The sequence below is a fragment of the Lissotriton helveticus genome, chromosome 3_1, assembly GCF_964261635.1.
Source record: "Lissotriton helveticus chromosome 3_1, aLisHel1.1, whole genome shotgun sequence".
Lineage (NCBI taxonomy): Eukaryota > Metazoa > Chordata > Amphibia > Caudata > Salamandridae > Lissotriton > Lissotriton helveticus.
The window spans coordinates 97,585,350-97,604,467 of NC_136061.1; the positions used below are offsets into that span (position 1 = coordinate 97,585,350).

General features: G+C 46.3%; 1 protein-coding gene across 3 annotated transcripts in view; it reads left to right on the forward strand.

Moving 5' to 3' along the window:
* RAP1GAP2 (RAP1 GTPase activating protein 2) overlaps positions 1-19,118 on the forward strand; it is a 941,171-nt gene that overhangs the window by 637,371 nt on the left and 284,682 nt on the right. For all 3 annotated transcript variants that reach the window (XM_078679320.1, XM_078679318.1, XM_078679319.1), the window contains one exon: positions 6,789-6,872. In XM_078679320.1, the coding sequence (XP_078535446.1) occupies positions 6,789-6,872 (84 nt within the window). The remainder of the gene's footprint in view (positions 1-6,788; positions 6,873-19,118) is intronic.

Genomic DNA, 19,118 nt, shown 5'->3' on the forward strand with positions numbered 1-19,118 from the left:
TATTTATTCAACCAGGCGCGCTACCGCGCTCACGTAAGGGGGAAACCAAGACCCTGCACGTCCCAGGGGGGGAACACACAGGAATAGGTGGGAGGGGGCGTGGGCTGCAGTGGTACGCCCCACTGGCAGCAACACTACAACCCGGTCCCAATGAACTGGGGTGGGCTCAATCTTATTCCAGGGAGCTCTTTTGATATTTGCTTGTTGGGGTCTTTAGATCTATAAAATGAGATGAACTCGGTTTCAAGCATAATAACAGACCAACAATATCGATCAATACAGAAGAGAAAAATATAGACTCTTCGTAAGGCACTTTGGGTATTAACGAATAATACATATTGCAAGAATACTAATATCTGAGCAGCAAATTTAACACTGAAGAAAAAACAGCAGCTCCCAACTGATAGACAGGTTTGAGAAGTCTCTGGTCCTATCTGAAGAAAATTCAAGACTGCAAAGTCAGATCTGTGAGAGCTCCTGTGACCACTATATAAGCTTGAAGAAGAAGCACTCACTTTTGGAGCCACCTCCCTGAAGCTTTTGTGTCTTCACTATTGTTCATTACACCAAAGATGCAGCAGATCCAGCTCTGCGGGGGTCTCTCATGGACATGTCCTGAACCATGTCCCACTGGCCGCTCCACCTTGACTCCGGGTGGTGAAATCTACCACTAGAGCTAGTCCCTCGCTTTACTCAACTACATGAAAATGACCGTCATCCTCGCAATAATAACTGGTCTCGACCCACAATCAGGGCTGGACTTGACATAGGGTTTTTCTTAATAAACAATGCAAAACAAATGTTTAAAAAAGTATGTTTTGAAGCTGTTTGTTTTGCATTGTTCATTTAGAAGCGACAGCAGCTGCCTAGTGATCCAACAACCCTCAACACTCATCCCACTTAACCCAGGAGCAACTTAATTCTAGGAATCGCTGGGGCCCGTAACAGAGCGAGTCACACATACACACTTTTTCACTGCTCCCGAGTCAGTGAAAAAGAAGGTGAGCTGCCGGTTAGCGGGGTACCTGGAATTTACAGTTTATGCATTACTAGCAGCTCGTCCCGACGTTGTCCGGGTATGAAATAGAATGTCTGTAAATGTGTGTATTTGGCAAAGGCAATTTATTTTAAAATCTCGCGGTAGACAACATTTTTTGTTTCATTAGAATAGGGACAGAGAAGGCCCAGCTGCAGCCCTGGTTAATGTTAGCAGGCGTGTGTAATTGGTGTAGTGATCCGCCGCCTGAGCCCGGATACAGCCCTGGTTGATGTTAGCAGGCGCGTGTAATGTCGTTGAATGAGAGAGTTATCAGCTGCGGGTAAATCCGTTTAATGAGAGAGTTGAGTGACAGCGAGTAGGGGAGGCTGCAGTAATTGTCCCCGCAGACACGCTCATTTGCATGTTTCCCCACTTGAGGCCCAGATGCAGGCCTGTTTGATGTTAGCAGGTGCGTGTTCCCCCGCTTGAGGCCCAGCTGCAGCCCTGGTTGATGTTATCAGGCGCGTGTAATTAGTGTACTGATCCGCCGCCTGAGCCCGGCTAGAGCCCTGGTTGATGGTAGCAGGCGCGTGTAATTTCGTAATTTCGTTGAATGAGAGAGTTCAGTAACAGCGCGCAGGAGAGGCTGCAGTAACGTTACTTACCAGGCCTCCAGGTGAATGCGTTTGTCACGCCCCCAGCACACGGCCACAGCAGACGATCTTCTGATTAATGTACGACCCACATGGCAAGAGGGGCGGAACGTAGCTCAGGCCCCCAGTGTTTCTCACGCCCCCAGCATGCCCCTTGATGCGGCGCAATTGCGTTCACATGGCATGAAGGCCGGACACACGCCCCCCAACATTTCTCACGCCCCCAGCGTGTCACGCCGCCAGCGTGCCCCTTGATGCTGCTCAGCAACGTAATTGGTGCTTGTATGTACGACTCACATGGCATGAAGGGCGGACAGACGCCCACAGCGTTTGTCACACCCCCAGCACACACCCACAGCCCACGATGTGATGGCCGTACCACACGCCCACAGCGTTAGTCACGCCCCCAGCCCACGCCCACAGCACAACGCAGACACGCCCACAAGGGATACTTTGCTGGCACGGTTCTTTTACCTTTTAAATGTATAGAGGAGTTGGCCTAACGGCTAAGGCGCTCTACCTCGGACCTGGGGATCTGGGTTTGAGTCTTGGTAACGACGCCAAACATCCTGTGATTCTGGGCAAATCACTTAGGGCCAGATGTAGGTAATTCCAATTTACCTACTCTTAAATACCGAATCATACCGATTCGGTATTTAAGAGTAGGTAAATTGGAAGTAGGCAGATGTAGGTAATTTTTCTTTTACAATTACCGATTCTGTAAGATTCGGTATTTACCGATTCGGTAATTACCGAATCGGTATTTCCCATTGATTCCTATGGGCCTTGAAGCCCTTAGGAATCAATGGGAAATACCGATTCGGTATTAACCGGTAAATACCGAATCTTGGCAGGGGGTACAGGGTGTCACTTTGACACCCTGTAGCACCCCAATTGCAGGTTTGTGTGCCATGTGACACACAGACATGCCCTTAGGGCATGTCTGTGTGCCACATGACATAGGTGTACATGCACAGATGTGTGGAATTCGATATTTTACCACCCAATAGGATTGGGTGGTAAATACCGACTCCTAAAGGGCCTGTGGCACTCTTTGAAGTGCCACCTACATGTTGATTTGCAGAATCGGTATATTTACTGATACGGTATTTTACCGATTATGTAAATTTACCGAATCGGTAAATATACCGATTCTGTAAATAAAATGCCCCCTACATCTCCATTTGCAAATACCGGTCGGTAACGGCCGAAATCGGCCGTTACCGACCGGTATTTGCCGACCTACATCTGGCCCTTAATCTCCCCGTGCCTAACAAAAATTAATGTGTTTCCTCATGTAACGTAACTGGTGCTATGTAAAGCGCTCTGATACCTGATTCAGTTTGGGTCAAGTTCGCACTATATAAAACTTTGCACAAAAAAAAAATAGATATGGTGGCCGTCTGCATAGCCTATGTCCTTCTGCTGCAACTGTCCTTTCCAACGCCGTATTGGGTGTTGTGATTGGTGCTGTGGTTACTGAGATTACCCGCCTCAAAGGTTTGGGCTCTCTCTTTATAATATTAGTATGGATGGACATTTTGATTATCATGCTAACCTAAAAATAGGACACCAATACATCAAGGTACTCCGCTATTTGGTCTATGAACCAACTAGTAGAAGTCAGTTGATGGTGATTAAGACCAGCTCAATCACAGTAATCCTATAACTTTTAGCATTTCTTATTTTGTCATGACATTTGTCTAAAATAAAACAAACTGACTCGAGTTTTGAAATTTAAAACATTTTATCTACTTCATTTGAGAAAGGAAATTTAGCAATTTATTTAGACTAGTAAAATTTTAAGCATTTATTTAGTACATGTTAAAAGAGATGAAAATCAGAAAAGATATTACCAGGCGAATGACAGTCACACAGATTCCCAAAGCTGTCTCTCTATTCTCTTCAATGCCTCCATTCCAAAATAAAAACTCTGCAATCGAATATCTTTTCAGTCTCCAGCACCATAAAATTGTCCAAACCGACAGCATGTCGTGGTGCAAAACAAAATCCGTTGAGCCAACCTTTTCCTCTCATTCACAGACTCTTTTATACCCTTTTTCTCTAACTATCTAACTTAAGGTTGAAACTTTTAGGGTCCACAGTCCTTTCTGATTGGTCCATTAGAGGGTGGTGATGATCACCTCATGCATTTTCTTTGTCCAAACCAGTTTGCATTTTAGCAATGTCATCCTTTTTGTTGTATTCTCATGGCATCATCCAAAAGTTTATTTGTCGCTCGAATCATGTATCTCTTTTTGAATATAGGCTTCCTTTCCCACGTTATTAGAAGCAAGCATCCTTTGGCATACTTCCTCATCCCAGGCCAAGCTGACCTTGACATCTTTCATTCCCTGTACTGGCCATTCTATTCACACAATCTACTACACGAGCATGCGTGGAGGCCATCTTTTCTCGAAGTGATGTCAAGGATTCAGTAAACAGCCATTTTCCACGGGCAGGCCGCACAGGCCTCAATGGGAACAGATGTGAAAATAAACACAACAGAAATTAGATTGAGAATTGTAGCCCTTCTCTTTACCCCTCACCATTCTAATTTTCCCAGTTTAGTTGTTAACTAGCAAAAGCAAACACATAGAGTCATTTTACTTACCAATTGTATTTTTCTCATGCCACATTATTTTTCTCTACTTTTAAGCACAAATGCACACTCCTATTTGAATAAATATATATTATTATTGCTCTATATTAGTATGACTCATTTACAATTATTAGTATAATATTTTCGCAAACAGCAATTAGTTTTCCACGTGTAATGTAAAAATGTTTAAGTGCATTTTGTTGATTAATTCACATTCTTCACTCTGTTAGTCGCTATGGTTATGAGAGTTTAACTTTACAAGGGATACACAAAAAATGTTTGTCTCTTCCCTGCTCCATCACTAGCTACAAAATCAGGCTCCTCAGCAGTGAAACTGGACCCCACCCTGCCATACCAGCAAAAACGCCCGGTAGCCAGTCCGGCCCTGCCCACAAGAACCCTCAGACATTTTTCTCAGATGTTTAGCTCCTTCACTGACGTCTTCCAGAGTTGTCCTTCCCATTGCTTCCTCTCGAACTTATATGTTATATTTTAATTGATAATTTACATGGATCTAGTTTTTTTGTCTCTAGGCAATAAGTTTCCGTTCTCTGTATAACTTCTTTTGGATCTAAACATTGTCTATCACCTGTGTTTTAGTTTTAAATTGCTACTGAGTCACACACTATTTGTACAATACTAAAGGCTATTCTTTAAGACTGTGAGTCATACACAACGCATTGTGGTAATATTCCCCCCCTCCTCTTTGGAGGGTGTCCTGGCTGTTGTGTGGGAGCTGAGCCATGGACGCATCTCTTTGCAATATTAAAAGGAAAATGTGCTGCCCCCAGAGCAAACACAACCTTGTGCCTAACAATGAGGACGCTTCAACACTGAAGCTGCTGGTTCATCTTTGAAATCAGAAGGACCAGCAGCTCTTCAAGGAGTAGACATGAATCCAAGCAGGTGACTTTAAATGTCTCTCTTAATGACCATTTAGAGTCCTTTGCCTACCCCTAGGGAGCACCGCTGGGGGTTTGGCCTGACTATATGCTGCTTTCTATGTGAAGAACAATCAGTGAGCATCCCAATGGCCTGTTTGAGCTTGCACCTGTGGCTGTAATATAGCCTTACAGCCCACCATAGAGGGCTATACCGGCTATTAAAGGCCCTCTCCAGCGTTATAAGCTTGAGCCGAAGGCGAGGGCCTTTGACAAGGGAGAGGGACTTTAACAGCAGGTATAGCCCAGCTACAAAGGGTTATAAGAACATTCTGCCACTAGAGGGCAGAATTTTCTAACAAAAAAAAAAAGCCTTATGGGAGCGTGAGGGGATTGGAATCCCCTCAGGGTCCTAGAAGCCTTTGTTCACAGCCAGAGCTGTGAACAAAGAAACATTGGAATGTTGGAGCTCCAGGCTTATACCAGCCATTATAAGCCCGGAGCACTCCATTGTTTTCAATGGAGCTACCAACATTCCAGTGCTCTAATATACACTTATAGCCAGCCGTAGCAGTTTATATCGTCCATTAAAGGCACCCTCCAGCTTTAAAAGCCCGAACTGAAGACAAGGGTCTTTAACAAGGAAGCAGTACTTTAAAGCCGGTATAGCCCAGCTACAGAGGGATATATGATTATTAGAACATTCTGCCACTAGAGAGCAGAATGTTCTAACAAATAAAACAAAGGCCTCACAGAGCCCAAGGGGATTGAAATCCCCTAGGGCTCCGCGAAGCCTTTGTCCACAGCACCAGCTGTGAAGGACAACATAGCAATGTTGGAGCTCCAGGCTTCTGCCAGCCATTAGACGCCTGGAGCACTCCATTGTTTTCATTAGAGCTCCCAAAATTCCAATGTAGCCTTGAACCTGCGGTAGGGTCTCTACCGACCATTATAGGCTCACTCAAGCATTAGGCGAGGGCCTTTCTCAAGGGAGCAGGCCTTTAATGACTGGTATAGCCCGCTACGGAGGTCTCTAAGGCTTTTAGAACATCCTAGAGGGCAGAATGTTCTAATTTGTAAAACAAAGGCCTCACGGAGACCGAGGGGGTTGAAATCCCATCGGGCTCCGGGAGGACTTTGCTCATAGCTGTTGCTGTTAACAAACATTAGAATGTTGATTCTTCGGGCTTCTAATGCCATTAGAAGCCTGGAGCGCTCCATTGTTTTTAATGCAGCGGCCACAATTACAATGTTCTAATATAGCGTGGGTGCAGGGTCACAGGCAGTGCCACATTTCCCGAGGGCACAGGTCTATGAAAAGATGAAACGCTCCTTTAGGATCTCGTGGGCACAAATAAGCACCACGTGAAGCAGATTACAGTAGGGCCATGCAATGACCACTAGTGTAATAGCTAAGGGCCCAGAGGCCTTAGGATCTATTACACAACATACATACACATATAAAATGGAGAATCTAGTTCAGCAGGGATGATTAGATGGAATATTGTAGTGTATCATAAGCTTTATTTCTCAACCTACTCTGGCAAGTATCATACCATTTAGCATTACATAATCCACGAAGGACATGTGACTCGTTTTTCAAAATGAGGATTGTTTTATGCCTTTAGACTGCTGTCACCTAATCAAGCTCTGCACATTTTGCTTTCTTCTAGGCCTCCCAAATGATTGTGTCTTACGACGAACATGAAGTGAACAATACCTTCAAATTTGGGGTGATTTATCAGAAATCTAAGCAGGTAAATTTATGAACTCTTTTTTTTCTATTCAAACAACATAGGAGTGTGGAGGCAGGACAGCTCAGAGAGCATTGGGGGTCAGTTTAAGAGTTGTAGAACATGTGCTTCTTTCCAACATATTCAATGTGTGACCTTGGGCCTGGCAATTTGCCTTGTCTTGGAGAGGGTTCATGGTATTCATACACGGTTCATGAATTTTTACAAGTCTATAACAGAGTATATACGAAGTCATTGCCACTGAAAAATGTATGTGTAGAATATTTAAACACGTATTTATCTACAAGGACTACAGATACATTTTATTGGGTGAAGAAATCTTGAAATTGTTTGCCTAAATGTATATTTTTATAAACTTTAAATTCTTTAAAACTTGAATGTTTCGGGTATATGACGTTCATTGACAATCACAAAACGTAAATAAATAGTTATTGTATTAGTTTTTAAATAGAGCATCGTATACCTTGCCAGCAGTCCCATTAGACGTGATGATTGTTTGATTTAAATTGCAGGTGTGTTTTAGGGGCATTAGGTTTTACTGCCCTCAGCCTCGTGCCTGTGTATTTTTACATTCTCATAGGTTATTTGTTTTTTTTAATCGACTGTAATGCTATGTATTGCAGCCATTCTATTGTTAGGTCTGGCTTCATTTTGCATTGGAAAGTGGCTGTATTTTTTACAATATCCCTAAAGTTGGCTTTGGGCTAAAACTCTTCAACCGCATGTTTAAGGCTGAATCAATTGCATCCTGAATCGCCCAAAAGAATGTTCAACCCTCACCTCATGGTATCAGCTGATAGATCATCATTCCACCTCAGACCTGGCTAGTTTACATATGCAAAATACACCCAATAATGACTATTTCAAGCAAATTAAACAGTGGCCATCAGCTTTGGTAAATCAATACCTGCTTGCAGAAAATACACATATCTACCTATCTATCTATCTACCTACCTATCTATCTATCTATCTATCTATCTATCTATCTATCTATCTATCTATCTATCTATCTATCTATCTATCTATCTATCTATCTATCTATCTATCTATCTATCTATCTATCTATCTATCTATCTATCTATCTATCTATCTATCTATCTATCTATCTATCTATCTATCTATCTACCTATCTATCTATCTATCTATCTATCTATCTATCTACTTATCTATCTACCTATGTAACTATCTAGTTAGAATCTCTAAGTGGTGGTCACCACTGGCTATTTATAGTTAGGGCAGCTGTTCCATAGGAAATCATTTTTTATGTTGCTAATAACTTAACTGCTTCAGCGCTACCGCGTTTTCCTGCTGTGCGCTGAAGAAGTAGAAAATGGCTTGTTTGTGACAAAGCCAGCTCGTCATGAGCGCAGGGCAGGTAACGCCCATGACGAGCTGGCTTTGTCATTAGCGTCGAAGTGGTTAAGCATCGAAGCGTCGAAGCGTGGCTCAGTGGTTAGAGGCGGCAGACCCAAAAGTTGAGATCGACCGTGGACCAGGGTTCGATTCCCCGCCTCGGCGGACCTCGGGCTCAAAAAATTCCACGGACTCGACAATTCTCGCTCCGGTGCCTACTCGACTCACGGGGTCACACTCTGCGACTCTGGGCAATAGCTTGCTTAATCTCCACTACGGCCCCTCGCAGCGGGATGCCTGGCTTTCACCTTGTGGACACCCTGCCGGGGTTTCTCACAGGGGAATACCAGGACGGGTTCCCTAAGCAAGCGCTTAGATACCGTGTCGGTGATTTGCGCTATATAAATACATGTACATTTTCCGAATCTCCGCGAAACTTAATTAAAAGGTACTACTTTTCGACTAGTTTGTGCATGAAAGTTTTGGGAGAATCCATCAAGTGGGGGCCGAGAATAAAAGGGACTCCCAAAACTAAAAACCCCATGCTTTTTCCATGGACTTCTTTAGACAGGGCTACAGCAAAAACTGCTGAATGAACTTACACAAAATTTTGCAGAAAGCTAGAGCTTGGTATGCGGATTATGCTTTTTGTGATTTGGTGTAAATCCATTCAAAGGTTTTGAGAAATGAAGGTTAACAAAATGTAGTTATTTGGACGATTGGGTCTACAAGAGCCTCAAGAGAGATTGGTGGACGCGTCAGTTAAAATAATAGAGAATTCTGATTGGCCCCAGGAGATTTATTTCCTGTGGGCCACCTCGCTTCTGTGGAAGTTAGACTTTGGCATGAGTGAGAGCTCTGATTGGCTACCAGCAGCATGAGGAAAATGTTGCTGGCAGCCATTACAGTACTCGGGGACTTAGTCCATGTAGTGGGTAGGGCCCTTGGCCCTCATGCAGCTGCAATCACGACACGGTCACTGAATTACAGGATCTGGAAATGGCCCAGAGCACTTGCGCCCGGCTCCTTTTATTAGCAGGGTCACCTGACCAGTGACACCTATGATGGATGGGTGTGGCGTGAGTGTGGAAGCCAGCCCTCAAGGAGTGGCTGCTGGAAACACATACTTTAGAAACACTAGACCATGACCAGCCGGTCACTGCAGTTTCCTGTCTTGAAGTTAAAAAATAACATAGAAACAAGGAGCATGGTATCCCTACCTGGGGGAGAGGGGGGGGCAGAAGAATCCTTCAGGGGCCAACATTCAAAATAAATATGTAAATTTTGCCGTGTTCTTGACGACTCCAGCTGGATCGGAAAAAAACAAAAACAAAATGGCAGCCATGGAGCCCACCCTCAGGCCACAGTCTTCAACTAAGGGGAGGAGAGGGCACAGCCCTGCTCCCCCAAGCCTCTCAAGGCCCCAAGGACCCCATCCATGGGCCGATGTTCTTAATTAAGGGGAGGAGGTTGCAGGACCTCACTCGCTGAGCCATTGTAGGTCCAGGAGAGCCCATCCCCGGGGCAAAATGTCTCAAAAAGGGGAGGAGGGCCATGCAGCCACCCCTTCCCAAGCCTTTAAAGGCCCCAAGAACCCCTTACCCTGAGGTTGGCTCACTTGCTATGTCCCGGGGAGACCATCACTGGGTCACAGCAGTTTCCATACTTGCGAAGGCGTGGGCAGGCAAACTTGTGCTTGCTCCCACCCAGCAGGAGCATTTTTGAATCTCTCGCCATGTGGGAGCAAACACAAAGTCTGCTCCCGGCAGGCACGAACTTTGAAAATGCTCTTGTTGGCTGGGAGCAGTCTTTTCATCTGTTACGCTGCCTGCACTGATGCACTGATGTGGGCAGGGAATCAGATCAAGAGAGCAATGCTGGCTCCCACAGAATGCAGGAAGCTGGCTAGGGCTGTGGGGGCCCCCAGGATTTCCCCGCTCCCCTAACGTTGAGAGTGGTGGGTGCCCTGGGTGGGTACCAGGGCACTCACCTTGAAATGATGCAGGTGATAGGGTCCCAGGGCCAAAAATGACTCGGGGAGAGGGGCTGCATGGCTCCTTTTTCCCTTTAAGTTAAGTAGGGGCCCTCAGTGATGGGTCTACCAGGCCTTTTAAAGCCTCGGGGAGGGGGCCACGCAGATCACTTCTCCTTAAAACAAATGGCCTGTGCGTCCCCAGGGCCTATATAGGGGCCAGAAGGAGAGCCACTTGGCCCCCTTCCCCTTTAATATACTGAAGGCCCTGTGGGATGAGGCCCCAGGGCTTTATGAGGCCCAGTGAAAGGAGCCATATGGTCCCTCCCCTTTAAAATACTTAAGCCCCTGTGAGGTGGGCCCCCAAGTTCTAATGACACTTGAGAAGGGGGGCTTGTCCCCCTTCCCTCTAAAATGCATAAGGATTCTGGGGATGGGATCCCCAAGGACTAATGAGGCTCGGTGAGGGAAGCCACATGGCCCCATTCCATTTTTTTGGGTATGGCCCCAGGGATGGTATCCCTGGGACCTAATAAGGGTCGGGCGAGGGGGGCCACACAGCTACCTCCCGTTTTTATTATATTTGGCTCCGGTGGATGGGATCCACAGGCCTCGATGAAGGCCAAACCTATGCTGTGCATGGCAATGACTTTGGGCTGTGTGGGGTTGACCGCCTTCTGGGGGTCGAGCCACAGGGCCTGGTGGCAGGCCAAGCCCTCTGATCACCACCCGCAGCGCATGGCCAAAAGGTGTGCGTTGGGGGGTGCTGGATAGTAAATATTTTAATTTACTATTCCAACTCCAGTCCCCGTGGATAGTAGGGAAGGAGTTGGCTAGTAAATTACACTATTTACTATCCTGGAGCGCCCCCCAGCGCAAGTCGTTGTAACGACTTGCGTTGTAAAAGTTGCGTGGTAACAGTACCGCGTTGTAAAACCTTCGTTGTAAAGGTTGTTCCCCGTTGAACGCAGGGCAGCAAAAAGCCTTCATAAAGCATATTGAACACAAATTGGCAACTGTTATCTGCAGACAGAGTTTCTCTTCATTGAAAGATGTATAACATGTCAATACCTCTGCACACCTATGACGCATTAGAAGCACACATGTTTTGAAAACACTTGCACCCAATAAAACATTCTAGCACACTCATTGGATGATGTCATCAGTAATGTCATCAGTGATGTCCTAACTGATGTCATTTGAGATGTCATGAGTGATGTTATAAATGATGTCATAGAGCATGTCATGAGTGATGTAATATGTGAGTTCATAAGCAGCGCATGTTGGTGCACAAGTTGTAGGTAGCTCTGCTAACTATAGTTGGTTAATATCTGTGTTTTAAAAAAAAATCAAAACGTTAGCGTTGTCACTGACATTTTCGCCTAACTATAACCTTACTTTAACCTGTGTTTTTTTAAGTGAATTTCTAAGGATTTTTTTAAACGAAGGCAGATCTTTTGATCACATCAAACTATATCGTCACTTTAGTCACTTCATCCTTTGTTTTTTCAGTGAATTTCTAAGAATTTATATATCTTCTATATATGATCCAGATGAAAGCCTTTTAGTAACAGGCAGGTCTGTTTTTTCTAAATGCACGTGCACTTTGCTTGTGGGAATGCAAAACAAAAGGAAAATAAAAACTACAAACCTTGATTATTCAGCTGTGTCTGTGCCGTCTTCCTGACTTTGGCCATCCTTACTGCGGCGGCAAAAACGTAGGGTAGTATACGGGAACTGTGCATCACATATTATTATTAGCACTTGTATCGCACACAGCTGCTTGAAGGAGTGTCCCGACACATGCCTTGCAGGTGGAGTGAACAGCTCAAGAGAACTTATCTAAAAAGAAATGTCTTCAGCTTCTTCCTAAATACACTTGGAGCACGGACAGGTTCGAAGCTCCACTGGAGGTTGGTACCAGGCCACAGCCCCAAGTTGTGACAGGGAGCTGCAACCGGATCTCTGTTTAAAGACCCTGGGAACACATGACATTAGCTTGTTAGTGGAACAAAGCTGCCTGGCCAGTGAGTAGAAACAAAATCTAGATTTCAGATAGGATAGGCCATGCCCATATAAGGAGGCGTGTGCCAATACTACGGATTTAAACTTCACCCTCTGTACCACCGGCAGCCAGTGCAGATCACGTAGATGTGAGCTGGCATTCGCCTTCGTGGGGAGGTAAAGTAGTAATCTGGCCACTGCATTCTGCATCACCTGAAGTTTGTTGAGCAGGTAGCCGGGCAGACCAATTTGAAGAGCGTTGGCATAATTGATGCAGGACGTAATCATATCTTCCGGTTCTCCTGGCATTAACTGGGAGCAGTGGTAAAAAATGCTTACAAAATTTCAGGATACCGAAACTTATGCCCGACATCCTTTTGATCTGAGGACCAAAACAAAGTTTTTCATCAAACCATATCCCCAGGTTTTTTACAGGCCCACCTTGGGGTGCTGGCATAGGGAACTTATCTGGCCAGAAGGAGCACCAGAACTATGGGGAAATTCCAGAAGAGAAGAATCTTTCTCTTGTCCTCATTGCATTTTAATTGGGCCTCCGCCAGCCAGTGTAAAACTGCAGAGAAGCAGACCTTAACATATGCACTGTTAGCCTGACTGTCTTTGCCCCAGAAAGAAAGCAGCTGTGTATTATCTGCATACAAAATGATTTTAGCCCCAAGATCTCCCACTAACTGAATAAGGGGAGACATGTAGATGTTGAACAATTACCGAGCCCTGAGGGACCCCCATGTCCAGTTTCTGGGGAGATGCTATGAAAGGCGGGACACAGGTTTGTTGGGTTCTGTCTGCCAAGTATGATTTAAGCCAATTCCAGGCTGATCCATCCACACCAAGATCCCGAAGACCAGTGAATAACAGAGCATGGGGGACCTGCCGCGAAAGGTCCAGCAGGACCAGGGCTAGCCTGCCTCCCGCATCTAGGGTCCCCCGAATAGCTTCAGATATTTCAGTCAGCGTCGTTTCCATGCTGTGAAGTGATCTGAAGCCTGATTGGGCCAGATGGAGAAGTTCAAATCTCTCAACAAAACCCGACAATTGAATCTTGACCTGCTTCTCGAGGATTTTAGCTACTGTGGGGAGAAGCGAGATGGGGTGGTAATTGGAGGACAGTGAAGGGTCTAGAGCAGGTTTCTTAAACAAGGGGATAAAGATAGTTTGAGTAGCGTGTTAGCTATGGGACTGATGATCTAAGTTGCATCTGCAAGTAGTTTCGTCGGGCAAGGATCATTAGGAGAGCCGGATTTGAGAGTTTTTAGTGCCGCAAGAGAATCTTGTAAGGAGATGGCTACAAAGATCATTAGTTTGTGTGTGAGGAGCAGAGTCCCTTATATATATATACATACATATGTGTATTGTAACCTATATGCAATTATATATACTTTCCTTTTTGATATTTTGTTGTCAATGTTTTTGCTACAATATGATATTATTGTAGCTCAGCACTGATATTCCTGTACCGTACCCTACCGAGGACAACACCCGGGGACCAAATTCACAGTGAAATGACAGCCTTGATGCAACAGAAGCCAGCAGGATGGCTCAATAAGTTAAATCCTTCCCACCTACACGTGCGATGATCTGCAGGCCATATGTTCAGATCCTGGCGGTCAAACTCAAGTCATAGCCTTCCTTAAAAGCATCAAAAGTGCTGTATAGGGGGCACAGTCCCTGCGGATGTGAAGGGCATGTTTGGACCCAGAGGAAGAGGCCTGAGCTGATGGCCCCTCCAGGACACCAACCATGTAAGACGGAGGGCCACATGTTGCTAGTAAGGCAGTGGTGTGCCAAGAATCACTGGATGGGTTTCATGTTCCCAGCGAGCTTCTCAGGGGAGCTATCAATTTAGCAAAAGAGATTAAAATGCAATTTAACTTCACAGCTAATTCCCTTTCTTTGCTTGCACTCACAATTGGGGAAGGTTTGGATCTTCTGTCTGCTTACTCAGTGACTGCTGCATGATGCGGAGAGGCCTTGGGGGATCTGTTCAATTAGCAAATTGCAAGTGAGGGTCCTTCTATCCTCTTGGCAGTAAGTCACTACAAAATATATTTCTTGGAACATTTTAGTACACCATGTTTTCAAACTCCCCACCTTTTGATCTGGACATGATAATGAGCCGAATTATCTGATTGCGGCAGGTACCCATGTAGGTTAATCCAGGGATTACAAGTTTTTTTTAATATAACACTGGGTCATGGGAATACTGGTTCCAAACCAGTATATTTATCTCCTTCTGGAGGAAATAAGAGACCAGCATCCTCTCTTGGAGCAGGTATTAAATAAACTTTTATAAGGTTCGTGAAGCAGAGGCAGGAGCGTGATGGGAGGACAAAGGTGTTAAGGCTGCAGATGGGGAAGCTTTTGGTACCCCCCCATGCCACCATAAGCTGACAGGCAGGAGCCGGGCACCACAGCCGCCTGCACCCTCAACTGCACCACACAACTCTCCTGGTCCTTTGTCTCTGGCCCCATATCGTTCATCTAAGTATCAATTTATCCACCCACTATAATATGTTTGTTTATTTATTTATTTAACCATGTATGAACTCACACTAATGCATCCTTCCATCTTCCCACCTGTTAGAACTGGGATTTCTGGTTGGCTAGGCTTGCGCCAAATCCAGGCAGAAACCACCACTCTAGTCAGGGCAAGGGAGTCACACGCCAAGATAACCCCTGCTCACCCCCTTGGTAACTTGGCACGAGCAGTCAGGCTTATCTCGGAGGCAATATGTAAAGCATTTGCGCACGCACACAACAGCAACAACATCCTAGGCACACCACAAAAGGAACTCCACACAAGGTTATATAAAAATTACGTTTGTATTCTCAAAACACATCAGATAGTAATCACACAATATACATTGTGCCAACTGGCACGGGCAATATTCACAAGGGATTATTTACACAGGACAGGGCCACGAGGGCCACTGTCAGGATCAACACTTAGCAGAAATTGGTACAAGTAAAAATAGATCATAAACCTATAACCAGTAACTACTGGTAATCACTGTACTCCACCTCAACCTTTAACAGAAACTACATTATGCACAGTCACCTCAGGTGCGAATTACATTCTGCGCCAACCTCACCAGCATAAACACATTATGCCATCTCTCACTAGTCTAAACACATTAGACCCTACCTCCTAAGTATAACTCACATTTACGGGCGTAAAGCACAGAGTGAAGTACAATCTCACTAACACAAACCTACATAAGTAAAACAACCTCATAATCATAAACCACAGTTTTAGAGGCATCAGACACAGGGTGCACAAAACATACTATAAACAATACATTTCCTAGCACCACATTTAGAACACATTTCAATCACATTAGGGCTTTGCGTCCTATACCTCTACCAGTCCTCCAGGCCAACTGGCCATCAAGAAGGGGCTAAAATGCCCTGTGTCCCGAATGTCAGGGCGCGCTGCCAATGCAGCTCCAGTCAGGGGTGCGCCACCGGCGCAAACTTAAACGTTGCAGCTGCCCACTACTTACTGGGCAGCTGAGAACAAGAACAGGGCCTAAACGCTGAAGCTGGCACTAAGTGCTGCTCAGCTGTGGAAGCCAAAGTAGGGCGAAGGAGTGCGACTCACTCCTATATCCAAAAGACCATGTCCCCAAATAATTGCGCCTAAACGGTGCAACTGCCCACTACTTGCTAGGCAGCTGTGAAATCCAAAACTGCGCCATGGGCCCTCACTGGCCCTCTGAACAAACAGCGCCATTCATTGGAGCCCTCTAGGCTCTGGACCAAGACATGCCCATCGTGGAGCGCACTAGCGCTCTGAAATTAATCATACCCCCAAACACTAGGGCGTTGAAGGAATGGGCCCCTGGGAGCCATCTGGCTCGGGACACTCATTGAGGGCGGGGGAGCTACCTCAGCTCCTCAAACAAACATGTCCCCCAACGTAGGAGCGGCCCGCTGCAAGACGGGGCCGCTCTAGTGACCAAATACCCATCATGGGCAGCACGGGCCCACATGGCCTGGGGACCCCCCCGGGGGCCCTCTTCAACACAAGCCAATCCCCCCGGGGGCCCTCTTCAACACAAGCCAATCGTTGGAGCCATCTGAGGCTCTGTAAAAACGTTGGGGTGGCCCACTGCCACCCGGGGCCGCCCTACATGCACCCCTGTTACTGTGTAGCGTACTGGTGCCAGCACACGCACACACGCCCGGAGCCCCCAGCCCATTTCTGCTTACTGGGCTGCACTCCTCCATTGGCTCTTTCGGGCAGGTGGCAGCACGTCTCTGGCGGGCTCCCCTTGACTCCAGGGAGCCCCACACCTCCGATGGCGGCCTCGGCCGCCAGCTTCGCTTCACCCGGGCCCCCTCCTGGGGCCTGGGACTTTCTTCTCTTCTCGCCGCCACCGCGGGGCTCTCCCCTCTGCCTGGGAGCCCCGCGTCAACACGCAGCATCACTTCCCCTTCCGTCCGGCAGCCCTGCCCACAACCAGGCAGGCTGCAGACGGCTACCTCGGGGAGGATGAGGGGTAGGCTCCCTCGGGTTTGTAACATACGTGGCCAAGTCGCGGGGTGGGCACCCACGCACAAAAACAATCAGATAAGCGGGGTGGCACCCGTAATAGGCGCAAAATAAACGCAGGGGAGTCCCCACGAAGAGGACCACAGCCCAGCGGTGATAATTAATTAAATAAGCAGCCCGAAAACGCCATCGCGGCTCATGGGCCGGCGGCGGTGATCAGGGCAGAAGCCTCCCCAGTCTCTTCACGGCCACGAGCTGGGAGAGCAGGCAGATGGTGCCAATTAACCCTTCGCTTGCTGCAGACACCAGTGGGGGAATTAAAAAGAAAGGCAGCACAGTGCTCCTATGCTGCTGGGCTGGCTGAACAAGCCTTGGCAACCTCAAAAGCAATCAACAAGGATCCCAGAGAAGTCATTCAGCATCCAGGGCATCCAGGGGCTGGGCAGGGCCCAGGGAGGCAAGCCTTCCCCTGGGCCCCAGCAGCAGCACACTCCTGGTAGATTCAAGTCAGGAAATAAGAACATTTTCATGGGGTCACATCCCCCTTTTTATACACCAAAATCCTTTGTCTGGCAGGGTGCAGGCAATGGGAGAAACAGCTACAACTGGTTATGGAGAACTCCTGAGCACTTTGTTTTGCTCTGCCCCTCTCCCCCTTTCACTGGCCAGGCTAGGAACATCAGATGCACCACAGTGGGTGGAGCCAGCATTGTGGAGGGAAGGCCCAGCCCTATTCAGGTCCTAGGTGCACTCCTCCCTCCTATCATCATGCAGATCTCTCCATTCACCACCGGGGCAGACCCATCCTGACTCCTGGAGCCAGGCACAACAGCCAGCTCCAGCCAATCACAAGCCAGACAGCCAATTCACATTCACTGCACAGACATGCCAACTTCTAGAAGTGGCACTTCCACACTAGACACAATAAATCTGCGCACATTATCGCTCAGCATTTACTCTCACGAGTTCGCACTTACCAAACTCGAACCCGCACTCCCCACACATCAGGAATTACCATGGACACACATATTCCCCAAGCATTCCTATGGGAGGGCAGGCCACTCCCACCACACATACACAGAGAGCGCATGCACTTTACACCTGGACCACAGGGAAAAGTGCGCCGAGGCCTAAAATCACCAACACCAGGTTACAGAAACAGGCTAGGCAAATGCAAAAAGTTTAGGGGTGAGCCTGCCAAAAGGGCCAAGTCCAACACCACCACACAGGCCCGCATTACTCATGCACCTGTGGGCGTGTAGTTTGAGATTACATGTGTGTTGTCTCTGTTTTTCTACATGACTTGTATGTACGGAAATGTTATAAATATGTGTCATTATCTGAGTTATTTTAGCATTTTTGCAGCATATTACTACTAGTTCTATATCAGTGTCATTCATTTGTAGCTACATTTATTCTACTTATTTGCTACTATTTTCATTCATATGAAGGGCACGATACCGTGAATTTAAGCTTTTTGATGGCGTGTAATGATGTGGCCATGCATTATAAGGAATAAAATGCCCTCTTTTACATGCTAAGGATATTGCAAGTGACCTTGGACTTCCAGGACCTTATACAGAAACGCGGCCTTCAACCTAGTTACTTCTGAGAACATCCTGCTGACTTGTAGGGTAGAGGGTTCAAAGGGGATATTCCCAAAGCCCAGCGAAAGAATTATAATTAAAATACTCGCTTTCCTCTGTTCCACAGACTGAGTACTCCTTGCAAACTGGGTTAATCGTTGGGAGTGAAGTCCCACGAATAGAGCAGGAAAGAAAACGAGGAACTTGATAAGGTTATAGGTGTAGCATCAATACAAATCAAAAGCCTTGAAAACTAGCATTTGCTATGCAACAGGTCTCTTATCACGGTGAAGATTTCGACTTATGCCGATGATGTCTTGGTAGTCTCGGAAAATGCAGACCTAGCTATCTCCATTGCGGAATTTGCGGAGGTCTCAGGCTACATACTTAATAAGGACAAGACGGAGGTTAAATTACTTAATAACATAGGAGATAAGAGTGTGTTAGGGGACACGGGATTATGCTGGCAACCGAAGAGCTTCAAGTATCTAGGAATTGACTTCGAAAAGGATTTAATTAGTACTCTTAAGCTGATTGAGCTTTCCCTCCATAAAAAAATCTCCTCCCTCCTGGATGGTTGGTCTCCAAAATTCCTGTCTTGGTGGGGGAGAGTGGAAACTCTAAAAATAATGATTACGCCCCTCATCAATTACTTGATAAATATGCTCCCTATACTACTCTCTGATGAGTTCCTCAACAAGACATACAAGCTTTTTAACACCTTTCTGTGGCAAAGGAAGAAACCGAGAATCTCTCTACGGAAACTCCAGCTTCCAAAAGACAAAGGGGGGATTGGACTTCCAAATTTCAGATGCTATCAG